The 23,238-nt window shown below is 52.4% G+C and overlaps 1 protein-coding gene across 1 annotated transcript in view; it reads left to right on the forward strand.

Annotated features, from left to right (window-relative positions):
* SORT1 (sortilin 1) overlaps positions 1 to 23,238 on the forward strand; it is a 46,591-nt gene that overhangs the window by 17,353 nt on the left and 6,000 nt on the right. The window contains exons 4-18 of the mRNA XM_034767800.1: positions 976 to 1,078; positions 1,600 to 1,770; positions 2,156 to 2,229; positions 8,856 to 8,905; positions 10,219 to 10,349; positions 10,735 to 10,879; positions 13,125 to 13,280; positions 14,635 to 14,741; positions 15,328 to 15,430; positions 15,694 to 15,862; positions 16,291 to 16,481; positions 20,772 to 20,961; positions 21,506 to 21,622; positions 22,251 to 22,359; positions 22,526 to 22,632. Of these exons, the coding sequence (XP_034623691.1) occupies positions 976 to 1,078; positions 1,600 to 1,770; positions 2,156 to 2,229; positions 8,856 to 8,905; positions 10,219 to 10,349; positions 10,735 to 10,879; positions 13,125 to 13,280; positions 14,635 to 14,741; positions 15,328 to 15,430; positions 15,694 to 15,862; positions 16,291 to 16,481; positions 20,772 to 20,961; positions 21,506 to 21,622; positions 22,251 to 22,359; positions 22,526 to 22,632 (1,923 nt within the window). The remainder of the gene's footprint in view (positions 1 to 975; positions 1,079 to 1,599; positions 1,771 to 2,155; positions 2,230 to 8,855; positions 8,906 to 10,218; positions 10,350 to 10,734; positions 10,880 to 13,124; positions 13,281 to 14,634; positions 14,742 to 15,327; positions 15,431 to 15,693; positions 15,863 to 16,290; positions 16,482 to 20,771; positions 20,962 to 21,505; positions 21,623 to 22,250; positions 22,360 to 22,525; positions 22,633 to 23,238) is intronic.

Genomic DNA, 23,238 nt, shown 5'->3' on the forward strand with positions numbered 1-23,238 from the left:
TGGGGTGGGCGTGCTGCAGGGTGACAAGAACAGCTCTGGGCTGCTCTGGGAATCTGGGTGTTCAGTCGCTGAGACCGTTTTCATACCAGTGAGGAGCTAGCACTCGGTGAACCTGGCGCATGGTGCCCGGTCACTCACTTCCCTCTACCAAATCATGCCCTGGTTCCGCATGGGCACGAGTGACCAGTACCCACAGCTTCCCAGACTCCTCTGCACTGATGCAAAGGATTGTGGGGCTCATTGGAGACTGGAATATCCTCAGTCCTGGGTAAACACCTTTTTTTGGGGGGAGGAGCCTTGTAGGCCAGAGCTGAGCAATACGGGACTGGCTTGGTTGTCTTGTGACTCCCTTTTGGGCCAGTCCTGGGTGATTGGAACTCTTGCAGGTTGGCTCCTCCCTAGCGCGAGTGTTGGAAAAGCAGCCACTTGCCATGGAATGCTTCCGTTCTTTGTCTGCTGGCTGCACTGAGCAGCTGCTCTGAGGTGCCCAGCGCATTCCTTCTTTGAGGCTCTCTAATCCCAGTAGTTGTCCCTGAAGCATCTGTGACACCTTGTCCCCTGTGCTGCATCCCATCTCCTAGACCAGGGACTCTCAACCTTTCTCTGTCTGAGGCTCCCCTGACGTGCTATAAAAACTCCATGGCCCACCTGTGCCTCAACAACTGGTTTTCTGCATATAAAAGCCAGGCCAGTATTAGAGGGTAACAAGCAGGGCAATTGCCCAGGGCCCCACGCCACAGGAGCCCCCGCGAAGCTATGTTGCTCAGACTTCTGCTTCCACCCTGGGTGGTGGGGCTCAGGGCTTCAGGCCCATGTGGTGGGACTTCGGCTTTCTGCCCTGGGCCCCAGCGAGTCTAACACTGGTGCCGCTTGGCAGACCCCCTGAAACCTGCTCACAGCCCCCCAGGAGGCCCCAGACCCCTGCTTGAGAACAACTGCTCTAGAAGAGTCATTATCTACTTTCTTCCCTCTCAGCGAGGACTATGGAAAAACTTTCATAGACATCACAAAGCTCATTAACCACACCTTCATCCGGACGGAGCTTGGGATGGCCATCGGCCCAGAGAACTCGGGGAAGGTAGGAGACAGCTGCTGATGTGCTCTTGGACAGCATGCACTCCCTGGAACTGCTCCTGAGTCAGGGATGGAGCTGGCCTTCATGAAGGCTGCATTCATGCTGCATAGCAATGCACTTCTGTTCATTGAAATGCACCTCTCCACATGGCAGTGCTGACTGGTGTTCAGAGGAGAGGTGGTGGTGTGCTCCTGGGTACTGCTCCCAACACTCCACTTAACTGCTGGGAGACTGAGGGGAAGTCACGTCACAGCTCTGTGCCTTGGTATCCCTGTCTGTAGAACGGGGATAGTGCCTATCTCTCTGGGCTTAGCCAGAGCCTGTGAAGCCCTTGGAGCCCCACTGCCAGGAAGTGCAAGTTCTGATCCCATTGCCGGGATATGGGGCCTGAGTGAGCCACACAAAACCCATTTGTATTGGAGCAGGTCAGTACAGCCGGTGCGGGGGATGCGGCTGAGGCTGACTGTCGCGGTGAAGGCAAGTGCACCCTCGCTGACCTGGTCTCCCTCTTGCACCTTGTCTAGGTGATTCTGACGGGGGACATGCCTGTGCCTGGAGGGAGTCATGGAGGAAAGATCTTTAGATCGTCTGATTATGCTAAGAACTTTGCTCAGACAGATCTCCCCTTTCAGCCCCAGAGTCAGGTCATATACCACCCGCAGAACTCCGACAGCCTGCTGGTCCTCAGCACCGAAGTAAGAGACACGACGCATCCCACTCCCTCTCGTCTCTGCTTTCTTACATAGCTGCCAGTGTGCTCTGTGAGATGTCCTGGATTGAGTTCTGTAGTGACACCTGGTGGGGTCGGGTGGTAGCATCCCACAAGGGGAAGAATGACAAATCATAGCTGCTGTGTCCTTTAGCCCTTTAGGATTCTGGGGGATGAACTTCTATTCCTGAGTCTGAAACATACAGTGGGTACTTTCCAGGGAGTGTTATGTGGCCTTGTATTTAGAAGCCCTGATGTGTGTTCCATTTCAGAGGGTTGGCTCTGCCTTTTTTTAGGCCAGATGCTATTTGAAGTGTTAGAGGTAACACAGCCAGTAACCAGCAATCTTGTCTGACTACTGAACTTTTCAGAACAGCCTCTGGGTGTCCAGGAACTTTGGGGAGAAGTGGGAAGAAATCCACAAAGCTGTTTGTCTGGCAAAATGGTGAGTAGCCAAATGGTAACTCGGCGTCCGCTGCTCTAAGCTCTCCCGCCAAAGGAAAGCAGGAGCTGCTCAACACTGCTTGTGGCACTTCCATCAACTCTCCTGCACTCTTTTTCTGTCCCCTCTCTCTTCCCATAGAGGAAGCTCAACAGCATGAGGGGCTCATGCCACTCATGTTTAATACATTTTGATTTAGAAATAAGTGTCCCATCCCTCTGGGGGCTGGGGAGCCTTCCCTACCATAATGCTGTGTCCTGGACTCAGATTTTTCCATCAGGAGGAGCAGCAAACTGCTCTCTGAGGGTTGGGAAAGCATGGACTGAGTGTTCCCTCAATGGAAGGCTCCACTCTTTTCACATGGAGTGTCTAGAACTCTTCACATAGCCACGGGCCTCTGGCTGGACACATCTAGAAACCTGCCTGACTGGCATCGCCTAACTGCCTGCTCTGGAGCCTCCCCGTACCCTGGCCAGCCACCCTTCCTTACTAGGGTTATCTGAGTGTCTTTGTTCATCACACACTTCATTTAGACCTTTGGCCGTCTGATAAATACTCCGGTTCCTGCTTGGCTGCTTCACGTCTCTTAATGTGTGTATAAACTACTGTGCCTGTGCTGCACCCGCTCATGTCAGATTCTGCCTATGGATGCCCACAATCCTCCTTCCTAGCTGCTACAGAGGGAGGGAGGGCACTTAGAAGGTGAGAGGACCTTGGATTTTTTGGAGTTGATTCCCAGTTTGCTTAGGCCTGGTCTACACTACGAGTTTAGGTCGAATTTAGCAGCGTTAAATCAAATTAAGCCTGGACACGTTCACACGGCTAAGTCCCTTTTTTCGACTTAAAGGGCCCTTTAAACCAGTTTCTTTTCTCCACCTCTGACGAGGGGATTAGCGATAAAATCGGCCTTAGCGGGTCGGAATTGGGGTAGTGTGAACGGAATTCGACATTATTGGCCTCCGGGAGCTATCCCACAGTGCTTCATTGTGACCGCTCTGGACAGCACTCTCAACTCAGATGCACTGACCAGGTAGACAGGAAAAGCCCCGCGAATGTTTGAATTTCATTTCCTGTTTGCCCAGCGTGGAGAGCACAGGTGACCACGCAGAGCTCATCAGCACAGGTAACCATGATGGAGTCCCAGGATCGCAAAAGAGCTCCATCATGGACCGAACGGGAGGTACGGGATCTGCTCGCCATATGGGGAGATGAATCAGTGCTAGCTGAACTCTGTAGCAGTAAACGAAATGGCAAAATATTAGAAAAGATCTCAAAGGCCATGAAGGACAGAGGCCATAACAGGGACGCACAGCAGTGCCGCGCGAAAATTAAGGAGCTAAGGCAAGCCTACCACAAAGCCAGAGAGGCAAACGGAAGGTCCGGGGCAGAGCTGCAAACATGCCGTTTCTATGCGGAGCTGCATACCATGCTAGGGGGTGCAGCCACCACTACCCAACCGTGTGCTTTGACTCCTTCAATGGAGAAACACACAGGGAAGAGGGTTCGGGGTACGAGGAAGATGAGGATGAAGATAATGTAGATAGCTCACAGCAGCAAGGAAGCGGAGAAACCGGTTTCCCCAACAGCCAGGATATGTTTATCACCCTGGACCTGGAACCAGTAACCCCCGAACTCACCCAAGGCGTGCTCCCAGACCCTGAGGGCACACAGGGGACCTCTGGTGAGTGTACCTTTGTAAATATTACACATGGTTTAAAAGCAAGCGTGTTTAATGATTAATGATTAATTTGCCCTAGTAATCGTGGCCAGTACAGCTACTGGAAAAGTCTGTTACGTGTATGGGGATGGAGCGGAAATCCTCCAGGGACATCTCCAGAAAGCTCTCCTTCATGTACTCCCAAAGCCTTTGCAAAAGGTTTCTGGGGAGGGCTGCCTTATCCCGTCCGCCATGGTAGGACACTTTACCACACCAGGCCAGTAGCACGTAGTCTGGAATCATTGCATAACAAAGCATGGCAGCATATGGTCCCGGTGTTTGCTGGCATGCAGACAACATCCATTCCTTATCGCTCTCTGTTATCCTCAGGAGAGTGATATCATTCACGGTCACCTGGTTGAAATGGGGCGACTTTATTAAGGGGACATTCAGAGGTGCCCGTTCCTGCTCTGCTGAACAGAAATGTTCCCCGCTGTTAGCCACGCGGTGGGGGGAGGGGTGAAGTGATCATCCCGGAGGAGGGGGGTTAGTTGGGTTTGTGCTGCATGTTAACCCGGAAACCGCAGCCCCTTCTTTTACATTGCAAACCCATTTTAAATGGCCAACCCAACGGGTGCTTGGTATGGGAAATGAGGATGCTACTGTTTGAAACCATTCCCACATGTTAAGAAGGTTAAAAAAGCCAAGACTGCAGCTTACCATGGCTGCCTGCAAGCCGAAATCTGTTGCCTGGCACTGTGTGAGTGATCTCTCACACCAAACCGGCAGGCCCTCAAGATAAGAGGAAAAATGCGACCTTGTAACGAAAGCACATGTGCTGTGTAATGTGAACAGCAAAATTTAACGTGGAAGAGAGTACCCATTGTTCTCTAAAATGTGTCTTTTTTTAACCACCTCTCCCTTCTCCTCCACCAGCTGCAAATGTTTTCCTTCACAGAGGCTAGTGAAGATTAGAAGGAGAAAACGGCGGACTTGGGATGATATGTTCTCGAAGCTCCAGATGCCCTCCCACGCTGACAGAGCACAGCAGAATGCGTGGAGGCAGTCGATGTCAGACTACAGAAAAGCACAATATGAATGAGAGGAGAGGTGGCGGGCTGAAGATGATAGGTGGCGTCAGCTTGCAGCCAGAAGGCAAGAGTTGATGCTCCGGCTGCTGGAGCATCAAACTGATATGCTCCAGCGTATGGTTGAGTTACAGGAAAGGCAGCAGGAGCAGAGACCGCCGCTACAGCCCCTGTGTAACCAACAGCCCTCCTCCCTAAGTTCCATAGCCTCCTCACCCACACGCCCAAGAACACGGTGGGGGGGCCTCCGGCCACCCAGTCACTCCACCCCAGATGATTGCCCGAGCATCAGAAGTCTGGCCTTCAATAAGAGTTAAAGTTTTAAACTGCAGTGTGTCCTTTTCCTTCCCTCCTCCCCCACCCATCCCGGGCTACCTTGGCAATTATCCCCCTAGTTGTGTGATGAATTAATAAAGAATGCATGAATGTGAAGTAACAATGACTTTATTGCCTTTGCAAGCGGTGCTCGAGGGGAGGAGGGGAGGGTGGGGTGGTTGGTTTACAGGGAAGTAGAGTGAACCGGGTTGGGGGGAGGGGCAGAGGGTTCATCAAGGAGAAACAAACAGAAGTTTCACACCGTAGCCTGGCCAGTCACAAAACTCGTTTTCAAAGCTTCTCTGATGTGCACTGCGCCCTGCTGTGCTGTTCTAACCGCCCTGGTGTCTGGCTGCACGTAATCAGTGGCCAGGCGATTTGCCTCAACCTCCCACCCTGCCATAAATGTCTCCCCCTTACTCTCTCAGAAATTGTGGAGCGCACAGCAAGCAGCAATAACAATGGGGATATTCTTTTCGCTGAGGTCTGAGCGAGTCAGTAAGCTGCGCCAGCGCGCTTTTAAACGTCCAAATGCACATTCCACCACCATTCGGCACTTGCTCAGCCTGTAGTTGAACAGGTCCTGACTACTGTCCAGGCTGTCTGTGTACGGCTTCATGAGCCATGGAATTAAGGGGTAGGCTGGGTCCCCAAGGATCACGATAGGCATTTCAACATCCCCAATGGTTATTTTCTGGTCCGGGAAGAAAGTCCCTTCCTCTAGCTTTCAAAACAGACCAGAGTGCCTGAAGACGCGAGCATCATGTACCTTTCCCGGCCATCCCACGTTGATGTTGGTGAAACGTCCCTTGTGATCCACCAGGGCTTGCAGCAACATTGAAAAGTACCCCTTGCGGTTTATGTACTCGATGGCTTGGTGCTCCAGTGACAAGATAGACAGAACCCATATCCCTATCACCCCACCACAGTTTGGGAATCCCATTGCAGCAAAGCCATCCACGATGGCCTGCACGTTTCCCAGGGTCACTACCCTTGATATCACCAGATCTTTGATTGCCCTGGCAACTTGGATCAAAGCAGCCCCCACAGTAGATTTGCCCACTCCAAGTTGATTCCCGACTGACCGGTAGCTGTCTGGCGTTGCAAGCTTCCACAGGGCTATTGCCACTCGCTTCTCAACTGTGAGGGCTGCTCTCATCCTGGTATTCTGGCGCTTCAGGGCAGGGGAAAGCAATTCACAAAGTTCCATGAAAGCGCCCTTACGCATGCGAAAGTTTCACAGCCACTGGGAATCGTCCCACACCTGCAACACGATGCGGTCCCACCAGTCCGTGCTTGTTTCCCGGGGCCAGAATCAGCATTCCATGGCATGAACCTGCCCCAGTAACACCATGATTTGCACATTGCTGGGGCCTGTTCCTTGTGAGAGGTCTATGTCCATGTCAACTTCCTCATCACTCTCGTCGCCGCACTGCAATCATGCTCATAATTGCCGCGGTGATCTGAGCGGGCTCCATGATCCCAGTGCTATGGCATCTGGTCTGAAAAAAGGCACAAAACTAGTATCTGACGGACAGAGGGAGGGAGGGAGGGAGGGGCGAGTGACGACCTGGCGTACAGGTATAGGGAATTAAAATCAACAAAGGTGGCTGTGCATCAGGGAGAAACACAAACAACTGTCACACAGAATGGCCCCTCCAAAGATTGAACTCAAAACCCTGGGTTTAGCAGGCCGTTGATTTCACGGAGGGAGGGGGAAGCAAATGAATACAGAACAAATCTATTTTTTACATCTTAAGCTGGCAGACGACGGTGCAGCATGACTGATAGCCCTCGGCATCTTCTGGGCGCTTGGCAGAAAAGAGCATACTATGACTGATAGCCATCATCGTCATTGGGAAGGCAGTACGACAACGACGGATACCAGTCGTAATATACCATCTTCTACCAAAAGGCAAGGAGCTGCTGCTGTGTAGCAATGCAGCGCTACGTCTGCCAGCCCCACGTCTGCCAGCATCCAGATCGCCGATGAAGGCTTCCAGACATACTGCACCGTCTACTGCCAAAAGGCAATTAGCTGTTGCTGTGTAGCAGTGCAGTACCACGTCTGCCGGCACCAAGATGACATATAGTGACCAGGGCCGGCTCTAGCTTTTTTGCTGCCCCAAGCAGCAAATAAAAGCGCCGCCCCCTGCAGCCGAGGGCCGCGCCCCGCCCCCCCCCCCCCCCGCCGAGCGCCGCCAGAGCCCGCCCCCCGCCAACTGCCGCACTGCCGGAGTGCTCCTCCCTCCCCGCGGAATGCCGCGCCGCGCTCCCCCCCGCCGCCCCTTACCAGGTGCCGCCCCAAGCATGTGTTTGGGTGCCTAGTGCTTGGAGCTGGCCCTGATAGTGACGGTGAGCTGAGCTGAGAAGAGCAGGCTCCATGCTTGGCATGGTATGTTGTCTGCACAGGTAACCCAGGTAAAAAGGCGCGAATCGATTGTCTGCCGTTGCTCTGACGGAGGGGGAGGGGCCTGACGACATGTACTCAGAACCCCCCGCGACACTGTTTTGCATCATTCAGGCATTGGGATCTCAACCCAGAATTCCAATGGGCGGCGGAGACTGCGGGAACTATGGGATAGCTACCCATAGTGCAACGCTCCGGAAGTCGACGCTAGCCTCGGTACTGTGGACGCGGTCCGCTGACTTAATGCACTTAGAGCATTTTATGTGGGGACACACACAATCAGCTGTATACAACCGATTTCTATAAAACCGGCTTCTATAAATTCAACCTAATTTCGTAGTGTAGACATACCCTTAGTCTCTCTGGATTTTGAACCCCTTGGAGTCAGCAATGCCACTCAGCATTCTGGTCCTAGATACCAAGGTGACACGTGCATCCGATAGCTTTCAGTTCAAACTGGAACAGTTTAGGAACCATGGGCTTGGGTGCCATGAGTTTGCTGGGTCTCAGCCCTGCTTCTGGTAGGTAGAAGCTTCGTCACAAACTTACTTGTATCTAGTCAAACTAGTCCTTCAGTGACTACCTGGACAGGGCCAGTGTGTGCGGTATGGATGCTATCTGGTTGCAGTTCACAAACCCCTTGGATGCTCCCCAGACTTTTGAGTAAAAGGACCCACGCTTCTGTGAAAGGCCCTGTAGCAGTCCTCACTGGTGCATTTGTTGTAGAATCCCAGTATACCACTGGGATAGAAGCTGTCCCTGCTCAAGGAGTCTGGCTTCACCTGTGTCCCCATGTTGTGTAAAATTATGGGTATGTCTACAGTGCAATCGGGGGTGTGACTGCTGCCTATGTGGGCATGCCTGCGCTGGTTTTAATATAACTAGTGCAGCTAAAAGGAGCAGAGAAGACATGCTGGCAGGGACTCTGGCAATGTGTTCTGGGTGTGCTTGTATAGCCTGCGCCGGTGTATGTGCTGCTGCATCTTCATGGCTATTTGAGCAATGCTAGTTAGAAGAAAGCTAGCACAGATCTGCCTACCCAAGCTGCAGTTACACCTCTAACTGCAGTGTAGGCAGCCTGACACAGCTGTTGATCCGCTTTTCTTATATCCGCTTTCTAAGCACTCTTTTTCCCCCCCCCCCTCCTGTCTGTTTCTAGGGGCCCTGACACCACCATCTTCTTCACCACCTACCTGAATGACTCCTGCAGTAAGTACTCCCTGGTTCCAACTAACTGTTGTGCAGTATCAGAGAATCAAAGCCACTTTGTGTGTGTGTGTGTGTGTGTGTGTGTGTGTGTGTGTGAAGCCAGAGACTTCACAAGCCTTTTCCCTTCAGCTCCATGGTCTGAAAACACTTTAATAAATCATCAGCTGTTAGCAATTGACTCATTAGCCCAAGGAGCTAGGGACAAGCCAGTGAATGGTCCTGAGCTCAAATGCTCTGGAGATTGTATAAAGCTAATCGGTGGCTATTTTAACATGCGATTCTGAAACCTGTCAACTGTGTGTGTCCCCCTCCTGCCAGGCACCATACAAGGTGACTTAGATGCCTGGATTTACAGGTTAAACAATTTATGTAAATTACATCTCCAGTCTGTTTAAATGTAGCAGTCCCACAGGTCAGAATTCTCCAAGTGCTCGCCAGTGATCACGAAAGCATGATGCCATAATACCCTCACAAAACTCTAAGCAAACCGATGGGTTTGATGCTGGGGAGTGGGTGAGGGAGAACGGAGGCTGACAGTGCTCATGCTACAGCTCCTTAGTGTGTTGTGGGAGAGTTTGGGTGTCGAGAAGTGAGGCGAGATGGATGTCTGGGGGGAGATCATGCTCTCCTTAGGGCTTCTCAGAGACTTAATCACTGCCAGCTTGAGAAATGATGGTGGGTGATGTCGGAGCGCAGATGAATCCGCTCTGTTCCAGGGCTGCGAGCACAGAAGGTGGAAAGGAAGCTGAACAGGCCTGTGTTGTGAAGTAGAGCCAGGGTTGTCTGAGGTTTCAGGGGCAGCCTGGTGTGTCCTTTAGCCACTGGGCAGGCTCAGGCTAAGCTGCTGATGGCAGGATGTCGGCACTTTCAGGGTGGCAGTCTGTGACAGACAATCTAGGAGCCTTTAGAGCTGACTGACGCTTCAGAATGAGGTTCTGCCCAGTGTGTGTGAGGGGCTGGGTGAGAAACTGCTGTGGTGAGGCAGGAACAGACTTTAAGGGGGATCAGCACTTCCCAACCTCGGGGTTTGTCTATACTTAAAACACTGAAGCGGTTCAGTGAAGATGCTACTGATGCCGATGGGAGAGCTTCTCCTGCCAGCGTGGGTACTTCAGCTCCTCAAGAGGCAATAGCTAGGCCGCCAGAGAATTCTCCCATTGACCTAGCCCTGTCTACACTGGGGGCTTTGGTTTAACTACTTTGTTCAGGGGGTGTGGATTTTTCACACCCTTGAGTGACGTAGTTATACCAACCTCACCTCAGTGTCCCCTCCTCTACTGCAGCAATATTCATTCTCATTTCCTTCTCTTAAGAAACTGATCTTGGGTTTTTGGAGCTAAAGAAAACCAATGACTTTGGCAAAAGCTTCAAGACCATAGGAAACAAAATCTACTCGTTTGGCCTAGGAGGTCGCTTCCTGTTTACTTCCGTGGTGACGGAGCAGGTAGGAGATTTGCTTTACTCCTTTCCGTCTGGCTTCCATATGGCTCTGCAAGTCCACGGAGTCGCCGCCTTTCTTTGTTTCCATGTGGGAGGCCATGGCCCAGGTTTGGATAGATGTCCTGGTTTGGATTTGTGGGTGCAGGGCCTGTGTGAATGTGATTGTGCCTTAAGGGGATGGGAACAGGCAGGGGCATAAATGAGCATGTGGCTGTCCAGAGTTGTTCATCCCATTCCTGTGTCCTGATCTAGTACCGGGACTGTTCTCGCTCCTGCTTCTCTTCCCTGTCATCCTCTCTGATCTGTCTAGGCCCCCGGAGCATAGGCACTGACGAACACTTGAGTACTATAGCCATTGGTGGTGCATAAAGGTTGTGCTTGCCTTCCAGGGCAATACGAGGAGGATCCATGTCTCGACTGACCAAGGGGAGACCTGGAATATGGCCCAGCTTCCATCTGTGGGTCAGGAGCAGTTCTTCTCCATCCTGGCAGCTAACGAGGACATGGTGTTCATGCATGTGGATGACCCTGGAGGTGAGTGATAGAGGGCAGGTGGGCGATGCATGCCTGAATAGATCCAAATGTCAGTTCCAATGCTTCATCCAACTGGAGCTGATTGTAAATCTCTGCTCAAGAGAACACTGTAGTCTTCTGATTGCAAACCCTAGGAAATGCAAAGCCAAGCTGACAATTCACGTAACTCCCCTGCCCATGTGTTCTAAGTACAGAAACAACTGTAACTTTGCCCTGTTCTGCACTGACCTGCCTTGTGTACTCACTGCACCTTCCATGTAGGAGGCAGCATTCTGAAGGAGAGTCCAGCAAGGACTCTTAATTCCTGGTAGCCCATGGCTGTGGGAATACCATAGCCACATACATACACTATGGTTTTGTACGTTGCGTGTCTGAGATGCATGTGGTTTCCACGCTACCCTGCACCCCATCAATTAAGTTGCCTAAGTTTTGGTCCACAACTTAAGTTTGTTCCCTTAGAAGTATTAGCCCAGGGGTAGGCAACCTATGGCACGTGTACCGAAGGCGGCACGCAAGCTGATTTTCAGTGGCACTCACACTGCCTGGGTTCTGGCCACCGGTCTGGGGGGCTCTGCATTTTAATTTAATTTTTAAATGAAGCTTCTTAAACATTTTAAAAACCTTATTTACTTTAAATACAACAATAGTTTAGTTATATATTGTAGACTTCTAGAAAGAGACCTTCTAAAAACGTTAAAATATATTACTGGCACGCAAAACCTTAAATCAGAGTGAATAAATGAAGACTCGGCCCACCACTTCTGAAAGGTTGCCGACCCTGTAATTAGCCCTTTATCTGTGCCCAATCTTTCACTGTGGTACTTACGGCATTTGAAAAATCTGTCCTTTGACTCTTATGGTCCTGAGTCCAGCCTGCTTTGATGAAGAGAAGTGCATCAGTCTCCTTTATTTCCTCTGCAGTTGTTCATTGTCTTGGAGGGTAAGAGCAGCTTGTAGTGATGGAAAGACAAGTGCCCTTCAATTTAAATTCCCCAGTGCAAACTAGGAGCAAGACCAAAGCACACCAGTTAGATCACAAGTCAGTTTTCAGAGTCACTGATGCAGTCAACAAGTTTGTTGCTGGAAAGTAGGAGTGCCTTGTGAGTAGTGATACAAGGGCAGAGTTAAGGTTACCTGGCTAGCCTTAACTCTGACTTTCCAGGCTTTCTAATGCTTGTGGAGTGTTCCAAACAGTGTGACATTCTTTCAGAGGCTTTTCCTGGGAGTAACTGATCTTTACAGTCTTAACCCTGACTGAAATATTTTGCTAGGGAATATTCTTTAAGACTTCAGCAGATGGCCCTGCTCCTTCTCAGACCAGTCCCTTTGTGGAGTCTTCCTTTCAAAGACTGGACACCCCATGTAGCTCCCTGCCCTTAAATTATCCCCCCAAATCCCTTCCCAGCAAACTCCTCCATGGCACCAGGCTTCCAGAGCAGCAGACTAACCCAAATTTCTGCTTTCTAGGCTGCATGCTTTGAGAGTTAATGACCGCCCAGAGTTACGCTGAGTGTAATCCTCACTTCTGCACCACTGTCTGGCTTCAGACTTGCCAGGAAAGCTGTCCCCGGCACATGATCATGCCTGTGACATTTCAGTTGCACTGGTTTTGGTTTGGTAAAGCTAAGGGGTTCGGGATCAGTACTGGGCTTTGGACAGAGGGAGACCTTTGCTCAGATGGCCTTGTTACCAGAGTACTGTCATTGGTTTATCCTCACACCCCTGTGGGGCAGGGCTGTTATCCCTGTTGTACAAATGAGGAACTGAAGCCAGAGAGACTGAGTGACTTGCCTGGGGTGCCGCATACACATGGTCTGTGATCAAGCCCAGAGTCCCTGTCTGGCACCCTAACTGCTGAGCCATCGTTCCTGGCAAAGCAGAGGGTGAAAGTGCTGTCTCCAAGGCCAGCTGTAAGTAGAAGCAAAGAATTTGGCATCTGGCAACATCACACCACATAAGCACTGGAGTTCATGGGCCATCTTTGCTTCTCCTCTGGGACTTGCTGATTCTCTCTGCCCCCGCCACCCCCGCCATGTGAACTAGGGATAAATTGCTGATGCAATGCTGTGTCAGCACTGGCAGCATAAGGTGTGACTCTGGCATGTGGAGGCTTGAGTCCGGGTGTGACCAGGAAACTTCCCTGGCCTGGTAACCTCTTTCACAATTATACTGTGGGCGCTATCTGATTGCCCAGCTGTGTCTGATTGCTCCTCTTCCAGAGCTGTATCATCTGTCTGTCTTGCAGATACTGGGTGTGGCACAATTTACACCTCAGATGATCGAGGCCTCATCTACTCCAAGTCCCTCGAACGGCATCTCTATACTGGCATTGGGAGTGAAACTGACTTCACCAATGTGACCTCACTGCGGGGCGTCTATATCACCAGCGTGCTCTCTGAAGGCAAGCGCTCGCTCTTGGGGGATGGGCTGCACCCAGCAGGAGGCTGCGGTAGAGCAAACTCCTCAGCCCTGGCACTGGGGAAGGGCCCGGGCTAAAGCTTCAGTCGAGGCAGAACCTTTCTCTTGAATGCCCCTCCCTGTTCCTGGGGGGCGCGATTCTCCTGGGGTCTGCACCGAGGCCCAGGAAGGATGGGGTGTATCTCTGCTGTCCTTTGCCTGCTCCTGTTTGAGTCCAACCCTTACGCTGTCTGTGGGGCTCGCTCGGGCCTGGCTTACAGGACTGGATAGCGTGCAGTCCTTGCTCATGTGAGTAGCCCCATTGAAGTCAGTGGGCCCAGTCCTGCTCCCATTGATGCTGGTGGGCCTGCTCACAGGAGTAAAGTAGCGGCTGGCCCCTGGGTGCAAAACAACTTTCAGTCCAACACCCTTTCTCTGCTCACGTGTGAGTCTCCTGCGGGGCTGGAAATGGCCACATTTGGGTTCAGCCCGGAGGTCTTCAGGGAAGAGCCTGGGCTGGCTTCCAAAAGCCTCGACAGATTTATTCTGGCTGGGGCAGGGGGCGAGACCTAGACCTTTCTATACACAGGACTCTACTCATTGAGCTTGAAAGCATCAGGTTGTTGGCAGAGCCCTGCTGGGGTTCTGTGCTGCTCAGCAGGCTATGGCACTAGACAGGCACACCTGGGGGCGTCGCTGGGAGGAAACACAGCACTCTCACTGGCGTGTCTGGATTTGCAGTTGAACCGGGGCAGTGATGTACAAAGGGAGGCGAGTAGTCTATGGCAGTATGAGCCAATATGGTGAACGGCACTAACTGTGCCATGCAGGTCCATTCTGCCTTCTAAGGCACAGCCAGGAGGGAACTTAATAACAATTAAAAAAATCCTTGAAACTTGCATGTTCCTTCTTTGTCTGCAAGGATGGTTCTTCGCCTCTGCTGTCTCCTGGACAGCCTGCTGGTGTAACTGGGGAGCTTTCTAATTGCCCATTACTGAACTACTAGGCTGAACCAATCCTTGGGGTCCTACTAGGCTTGAAGTCCTGAACTGGAACAGTCTCAGTGCAGTGATTGCAGCTGGAGAGAAACTGCCTCGGTGCAGTCTAGCAGGAGCTCTCTACACTGGGAAAACATGCAGCAGAAATATACATGGGTCAGCTGCCAGGGAGAAATCGACTCGTCTCCTTCTGCTGCAGCCAGGCTGCCTGTTTCATGGGGGTGGGATGTCTGCTAGAGGGACCAAGACAGACTGTGTTGCTGTCTTCAACGGGAGGGCTGAGTTGGAGTGAGCTGAGTGGAATACAAAACACTGAGGGTTTCACACAAAGTGTTTCCCCCTCCCCCCCATCCCCCCCAGATCGTTCCATCCAGTCAGTGATCACGTTCGACCAAGGTGGCGAGTGGCTGCCACTGAGGACGCCTGTCAACGCGAAGTGTAACTCCACAGCAAAGAACAAGGAAGAGGTTTGTCTGTCTGGGATCCCAGGGCAGCCAGGCTCGGGTGTGGGGCACTGCCATGTGTCGGGACGCGGGCAGGGCAGACTTGGCCCCATAGTTCATTTTTTGTAAGCAATCTTTTATTTAAGACCACTGCATCTTCCCATGCGCGAGTCCAAGGGGACCTATTCCCGTGGCAGGGCTAGCGGCCAGAGACTGCAGCATCAGGCCTGTGTGCGACGACTGTCCGCTCAGTTTATTTGCATCCTGCAGCGTGAGTGAGATGCGTAATAAAGTAAACTTCAATAGCGACACCAGCCAAGACTTAACAATGTGTTAATCCAGGCTATTATGGGGTATCTTTGGGGACAGACGGCTGCCTTTCCTGTGTGGTTGGTCTGTGCCTCGCACAATATGGAAATGGCAGAAGCAGGTAAAGGTAAAGAAGCAGGTAAAGGTCCCTGGCTCTACATTAATTGAGTGGCCCAGGGTGGGCACAAACCTGAGCTGGGCTTTGCTGAGATGCTGATGGGAACATGCCAGGAAGACACCCCTCTCTCCCCCCAATGTGTCGTCTTGTCTCCTAACCTGGATTTTCTGGTGTTGTTCACAGTGTAGCCTTTACATCTATGCATTGTACGGCATCTCCCTGAATCACAATGTGCCCATGCTGCCTCTGTCCGAGCCCAATGTGGTGGGAATAGTCATCGCTCACGGTAACGAACCCGACTGCTATCAACACAGGGAGAGGGCAAGTGGAGGGGTTATGTGGGTGGGGCAGAGGGGACTCTCAGGATCCATCCTCTGGGCCTTGGGCTGGCAAGTGACAGGTTTAATCCATTTGGGGTGAGTTGCTCGTTCCTACAGAGCAAGGCTGGGGGGCAGGGGAAGGTCAGAGGAAATAAGTCTGTCTGCCCCCGAGGAAGGGACACTTCCTGGACTTGCTCTAACCCCCGTGGTGTTGGACCCTGTGTTGCAGGCAGCGTGGGGGATGCCATCTCTGTGGTGAGCCCAGACGTTTACATATCTGATGATGGGGGCTACACCTGGGCACGGGTGCTGGAAGGACCCCATCACTACGCCATCCTGGACTCCGGGGGCATCATCGTAGCCATTGAGCACAGCCTCGAGCCGATCAATGTGATTAAGTAAGCCTGAGCTCCACTTGCTAAAGGGGATGGGGGTGGGTCTGTTCTCCAGTTCCGGGAGGCTCTGGTGAGCTGTAAGCCGAGCTCTGTCCATATAGATTGGTGCTGAGGGAGAAACTAGGCTGCTGTCAGTGTTGGGATTTCCCCTCCCTCCCTTGTTCTGCAGCTGCTCAAAGGATGTTCTAGGGGAGTGGGGCTGTTCAGAGGGGAAGGAGCCCTCTCCTTTGGGCAGATACTGCTTTGTGCCTAGCGCTCTGTTGGTAAGCTCCCCCTTCTGGGCCTTCACTCCTGTGCACAAGCGAAGCTGCGCGGCCTGTGCTGTCTTTCCACACCTCCTCACCTTTGAACGTAATGGGGTCACAGAAGGTTCCACCTGGTCTCTCCTTGATTGTGACCCCAGCTCCTCACTGTAAGCCTTTTCTGTCTAGGTTCTCGACGGATGAAGGCCAGTGCTGGCACAAGTACACTTTCTCCAAGGAGCCCATTTACTTCACCGGTCTGGCGTCGGAGCCAGGAGCCAGATCTATGAACGTCAGCCTCTGGGGCTACAGAGACTCTGTCTTGCCCCGCAAATGGGTCTCCTACACCATTGACTTCAGTCATCTCCTCAGCAGGAACTGTGAGCTTCTCTTGCTTCCTTCCTTTCCATACAGAGATGGGGGTGCGGAAGGGCTGAGGGGCAAAGTGGGGGAGCAATCTGAATAGATGAGTATGGACGCGGTAGGACTGAGGGTTACAGACTGGATACAGAATGCTCCCATAACAGTGGAACATATTCTCCAGAGAGGCTACTGTAGAGTGACTGTGCCTCTCTGCTGTAGACTGCACACATCACACTGCTGCTCCCTTTCACACCTGGGCATGCTTGTGGGATTTCATGCAGGAATCCAAATTAAGCTGCAGCAATTGGAATCCCCCGACCCCAGATTTCCTACGGTTTGGTCCTATCTAGAATCATAGGGTTAGAAGAGACCGCAAAGGTCAGCCAATCCAACCCCCTGCCAAGATGCAGGACTTGTGTCTAACCCAGGGGTGGGCAAACTATGGCCTGGGAGCCGCATCCAGCCGTTCAGATGCTTTAATCTGGCCCTTGAGCTCCTGCCGGGGAGCAGGGTCTGGGGCTTGCCCTGCTCCATACGTGCCGTGGCTCTGCACGGCTCCCGGAAGCAGCGGCATGTGTGTTCCTCCCCCGCCCCACGACTCCTACGCATAGGGGCTGCCAGGGGACTCCACATGCTGCCCCTACCCCAAGCGCCGCCCCCACATCTCCCATTGGCCGACAACCATGGCCAATGGAAGCTGCAGGGGCGGTACCTGTGGACGGGGCAGCGTGCAGAGCTGCCTGGCCAAGCCGCCGCGTAGGGGCTGGAGGGGGGACATGCCGCTGCTTCCGGGAGGAGCTTGAGGTAAGTGCCACCCGGAGCCTGCCCCCCGATCCTCCCCCAGCGCCCCAACTCCCTTCCCCAGCCTTTATCCCCCTCCCGCACCCTGAACTCCTCATTTCTGGCCCCACCCCAGAGCCCGCATCCCCAGCCGGAGCCATCATCCCCTCCCGCACCCCAACCCCCAATTTCTTGAGCATTCATGGCCCACCATACAATTTCCATACATTAAAAGATGTGGCCCTTGGTCCAAAAAGTTTGCCCACCTGGTCTAACCCATCTCAGACAGATGGCTCCAGCCTCCTTTTGAAAACCTCCAGTGAAGGAGCTTCCACAAGCTCCCTAGGCATCTGTCCCATTACCTTGTTGTTTTTATGGTTAGGGAGCTTTTCCTGAGGTTTAATCTAAATCTGCTGTGCTGTAGTTTGACTCCATCACCTCTTGTCCTGCCCTCTGTGGCCAGAAAGAACAACTTTTCTCCATCTTTTTATGGCAGCCTTTCAAGTATCTGAAGACCGTTATCATGTCCCCGCTTAATCTCCTCTTTTCCAAACTAAACATAGCCAGTTCCTTCAGCCTTTACTCATATGGCTTGTGTTCCATCCCTCTGATCATCTTTGTCACTGGCCTCTGGATCCTTTCCAGTTTCTCTACATCCTTTCTAGACATTGGTGACCAAAACTGGACTCCGTACTCCAGCTGAGGCCTAAGCAGCGCCGAGTAGAGCGGTACTATCATAGAATCATAGAATATCAGAGTTGGAAGGGACCTCAGGAGGCCATCTAGTCCAACCCCCTGCTCAAAGCAGGACTAATCCCCAACTAAATCATCCCAGCCAGGGCTTTGTCAAGCCGGGCCTTAAAAACCTCCAAGGATGGAGATTCCACCACCTCCCTAGGGAACGCATTCCAGTGCTTCACCACCCTCCTAGTGAAAAAGTTTTTCCTAATATCCAACCTAAACATCCCCCACTGCAACTTGAGACCATTACTCCTTGTTCTGTCATGTGGTACCACTGAGAACAGTCTAGATCCATCCTCTTTGGAACCCCCTTTCAGGTAGTTGAAAGCAGCTATCAAATCCCCCCTCATTCTTCTCTTCTGCAGACTAAACAATCCCAGTTCCCTTAGCCTCTCCTCATAAATCATGTGTTCCAGCCCCCTAATCATTTTTGTTGCCCTCCGCTGGACTCTCTCCAATTTTTCCACATCCTTCTTGTAGTGTGCAGCCCAAAACTGGACACAGTACTCCAGATGAGGCCTCACCAATGCCGAATAGAGGGGAATGATCACGTCCCTTGGTCAGCTGGCAATGCCCCTACTTATACAGCCCAAAATGCCGTTAGCCTTCTTGGCCACAAGGGCACACTGCTGACTCATATCCAGCTTCTCGTCTACTGTAACCCCTAGGTCCTTTTCTGCAGAACTGCTGCCTAGCCATTCGGTCCCTAGTCTGTAGCAGTGCATGGGATTCTTCCGTCCTAACTGCAGGACTCTGCACTTGTCCTTGTTGAACCTCATCAGATTTCTTTTGGCCCGATCCTCTAATTTGTCTAGGTCCCTCTGTATCCTATACCTACCCTCCAGTGTATCTACCACTCCTCCCAGTTTAGTGTCATCTGCAAACTTGCTGAGGGTGCAATCCACGCCATCCTCCAGATCATTAATGAAGATTTTGAACAAAACCGGCCCCAGGACTGACCCTTGGGGCACTCCGCTTGATACTAGCTGCCAACTAGACATGGAGCCATTGATTACTACCCGTTGAGCCCTGCTGACTTGAATTCATGCAAATTGGTCAGAAGATCTCGGACGTGTTCTTTACTTATCCCAATCTGCAGCCCTTCCCCTTTGTGGTCTGTGATAACTTTGTTAGTTGTACGGTCACATGTTATTTTTTTGTGAGAAGACTGAAGCAAAATAGGCATTGAGCAGCTCTGCCTTCTTATCATCTGTTACCAGCTCCATTGAGCAGTGGGACCACACTATCCCCGATCTGTCTTTTTAGTCTGATGTATTTGTAGAACCTTCCTTGTTGTCGCTAATGTTTCTTGCCAGTTTTAACTTCTTCCTTGCCTGGGTTTTCCTGATTTTTGTCCCTACACACTCGTGCTATTCCCATGTCTACTTCTTAGTGACATGTCCCTCCCTCCATTTCCTGGATGTCCCTTTTGGTTTGTAGATAGCTAAAAAGCTCCTTGTGCAGCCCCAACATAGGCTGCTGCTACAGATGGGGTAGTGCCTGTGCTGTGACTCCCTTGCTGTAGAATTGTGCTCCAGCACAGAGCGGTCATTTAGAACTTTTTGTTTCTGTGGCAAAACCCGTGAACAGAGTGTGGAATTCTGCAGTGTCTGCTTGAGTCTGCAAACAGCCATGAGACTAGCTCTGGGTGTGAACACTGGAACCTACAGCTGACTGCTGGAAGTGTCGTCATTAGAATCATAGAATATCAGGGTTGGAAGGGACCTCAGGAGGTCATCTAGTCCAACCCTCTGCTCAAAGCAGGACCAATCCCCAGACAGATTTTTTGCCCCAGATCCCTAAATGGCCCCCTCAAGGATTGAACTCACAACCCTGGGTTTAGCAGGCCAATGCTCAAACCACTGAGCTATCCCTCTCCCTGCATTAACCACTGCACGCCTAGTCACTGCAGGAACATTGAGGCAGTGTGCTTAATCTGCCCTCCCAAACTGCTCCCACACCTCCCCCGGGATCAAAAGCCCCCATTACCAGTGACTAGCACCTCCAGCTTCACCCCGACCACTTCCGTGATGCAATTAGTGGCTGAGAATGCAGGGGCAGCATACAACGGAACTTGCTCTTCACCCACTTCTGCGCTGCCCTCCTTCAGTAAAAGCCTTCACTCCCGAAGCGTGACCAAAGCTGTGCTGAGCCCCAGGAGCCTGGGCACAGCCTTGGGTGTCAGCTTAGTGTGGAGAACATGTAGGGGGCTTTGTTCTAATGGGCCCGCCTCTTGCTAGTGGTTAGAGCAGGCAGCTGGGCAAGTTGTCATATGACCTCGGGCAAGGCCCAGACCCCTGGTTCCCAAGCTGCAAGGATGCTGCACAGCCCCACTGAGAGCCTCTGCTGGACACTGCCATGGTAACATCTTGGGGACTTAGTTGTCCTGAGGGTTGTGTAAATGAGAGGAGCCCACTGGCAGCAAATGACTCCACCGGGCAGTCAAAGCCCTGCGGGTGTTGCTAGGGTTTTTCAGGGCAGAGTTTAGCATTGATGGAAAGGAATGTGGTTGATGCTGGCTAGAGCAGGTGGTGTAAAATCCCTCCCCCTTCTCCCAGTGCCCCCAGGTATTACCCATTACTGCCTCTCCTGTGGGCGGGCAGACTGTCCTGCTTCATTGTGCCCGATTCTGTAGGCGATTGGGCTGCAATGGCCACACTCCTTTTCTTGTTTTCAGCCCCATGACCTGTAGCTCTGGGGTTGGCAGCTGTTGCCTAGGGTCAGTTCCTGTCTTCTCAATTACATCGTCTTGTGCCTGGAGTCTGATCACCTTTCTCCTCTCGTAGGTGAGGACAAAGACTATACTATCTGGCTGGCTCACTCCAGCGAGCCCGGCAGCCGCACTGATGGCTGTGTTCTGGGCTATAAGGAGCAGTACCTGCGTCTCCGCAAGTCATCTGTCTGTCAGAATGGCCGGGATTACGTGATGATGAAGCAGCCATCTGTCTGCCCGTGCACGCTGGAGGACTACCTCTGGTATGGCAAGCAAAGGCTTGCTCCCCTTGCATGGCGAGGGGTCTGGCATAGTTGGGCAAGGGGTGATATCTATCTGCTAAGGTTACTAGAGTGGCACTGCATCAGGTGGCACTCTCGTCTGGGGCTCAGGTGGTGGCATAGGAGCTGCCTTTGCGTAGGACCCGCTTGCGTGGATCATCTAGCCCGGTAGGCATGTAGGGTTTGTCATACCGGCTCAGAGCATCACCCAGCGAGTCAGGGATCCCACTCCTAGTGCCTGGTGAAGGCAGACCTGCTCAGAGTGCACCACACATGGTGCCATGCTGTAACTAGGGGGTGGGGGGACCGCTAACCAGACACTGACTTCCCTACGGTGCAAGTGGGCGTGCCAAGATCTGACCTACAGCCTAGCACAGCATGTATCCGCTTGGCTAGAAGAGTCCACGTCAGGTGGTCCAGGACTGTCTGTGTGATAGCGCTCTAGCGGGCTAGGTGAAGTTCACCCCTGAGCCATCACTCAGTGTGTCTCTCACACCCGTCTCTGCTTTTTATCCTTGCACTGCAGCGATTTTGGCTATTTCCGCCCTGAAAACCAGTCTGTCTGCGTGGAGCAGCCGGAGCTGAAGGGCCATGACCTGGAGTTCTGTCTCTATGGCAGGCAGGAGCTGCTGACAACTAGAGGGTAAAGTGGTTTTTTAACAGGGATTCGCTCAGCAAACACTGGCCCCCAGATAGGGGCAGGAGCAGCATGGCAGGGACTCCTGGGAGCAGGGGGATAGATCTTGCTGCTACCAGTGGGTAGGGCTACAGGGTGGGAATTAGGAGGACCTGGGTTCTGTGCCAGGCTGTGTCACCAATTTCCCCTCTGGACAGTGATGGTACTTCTCAGCTTTGCCCCATGGCTTTGGGACAAGTGCTGCTGTAGTATACTCAAGTGGGAAACTGCCCTTCTGGTCCTTGGAGGCCAGTGCTGGGCACACAGAATGGATGTGGATACCCCTGCTGCTGGCCCTGTGCTGTTTGTGGGGGCAGTCGATCATGGAGCCAGACCTCAGGGGAGCCTACCCAGCTTTAGGAGGCCGTTCCTCTGGCCCCCTGGCAGGATACGGCTGGAGATCTCCCAGCAGGTCTGGGCGTAGCTTTTGGATCCTGGCTAGGAAACCACGTTGCGCTGCACACTTTCTGCCCCTCCCAGGGTGGGGGTGGGGGGTTTGATATCTCCAGGAATGGCCAGGCAATCTCTGAGCTGGCCTGGGAAGCTCCCTCCTGATCATCAGGCCCTGCAGGCGCTTTCTTCCCTGACATTCCAGGTATCGTAAGATCCCGGGAGACAAATGTAGCGGTGGGAAGAGTCCGAGCCGTGAGGTGACGGACCTGAAGAGGAAATGCACAAGCAACTTGTTGACCCCCAGCCAGCTGGTAGGTGATAGCAAACGTGTGGGGAGCCAGCCAATACCAGGGCGTGAAGTGCTTGGGATCCTTGGGCTGTGAGGTTCTTGTACAACTGCCAGGAACTGGAGCAGTCTTGGTTTAAATTTCATGTTTTGTGAATGTAGCAAAGCTTCCTTTCTCTCTCTCTCTGCAGTCCTCTGCCTCCAGCTCTGCTCCCATAATCCTGGCTGTCGTGGGCGTGATGCTCCTCACCATCATAGCTGGAGTCCTGATCATTAAGAAATACATCTGTGGGGGCAGGTGAGGTTTGGGAGGGGTTTCACACGCAGTCGCTCTGGCTGAAGTATTACACATCTCATAGATTTTAAGGCCAGAAGGGGCCATCGTGATCATCTAGTCTGACCTCCTGCATGTCACAGGCCACAAAACCTCACCCAGCCACTCCTGTAACAGACCCCTAACCTCTGGCTGAGTTACTGACGTGTTCAAATCATGCTTTAAAGCCATCAAGTTACAGAGAATCCACCATTGACACTAGTTTAAACCTGCAAGTGAACCGTGCCCCATGCTGCAGAGGAAGGTGAAAAAACCTCAGGGTCTCTGCCAATCTGAGCTGGGGGAAAATTCCCTCCCAACCCGAAATCTGGTGATTAGCTAGACCCTGAGCATGTGGGCAAGACCCAGCAGCCAGACACCTGGGAAGGAATTCTCTGTAGTAACTTGGAGCCCTTCCCATCTAGTGTCCCGTCACTGGGATTTTTGCTACTGGCTGTCGCTGCTTGGCCACATGCCATCGTAGGCCGTCTCATTGCACCATTCCCTCTATAAACTTATCAAGGTCAGGCTTGAAGCCAGTTAGGTTTTCTGTCCCCTCAGCAGATACGTCCATGCTGCAATCTAAGGTGT

Source organism: Trachemys scripta, chromosome 4 (assembly GCF_013100865.1).
Source record: "Trachemys scripta elegans isolate TJP31775 chromosome 4, CAS_Tse_1.0, whole genome shotgun sequence".
NCBI classification, from domain to species: domain Eukaryota; kingdom Metazoa; phylum Chordata; order Testudines; family Emydidae; genus Trachemys; species Trachemys scripta.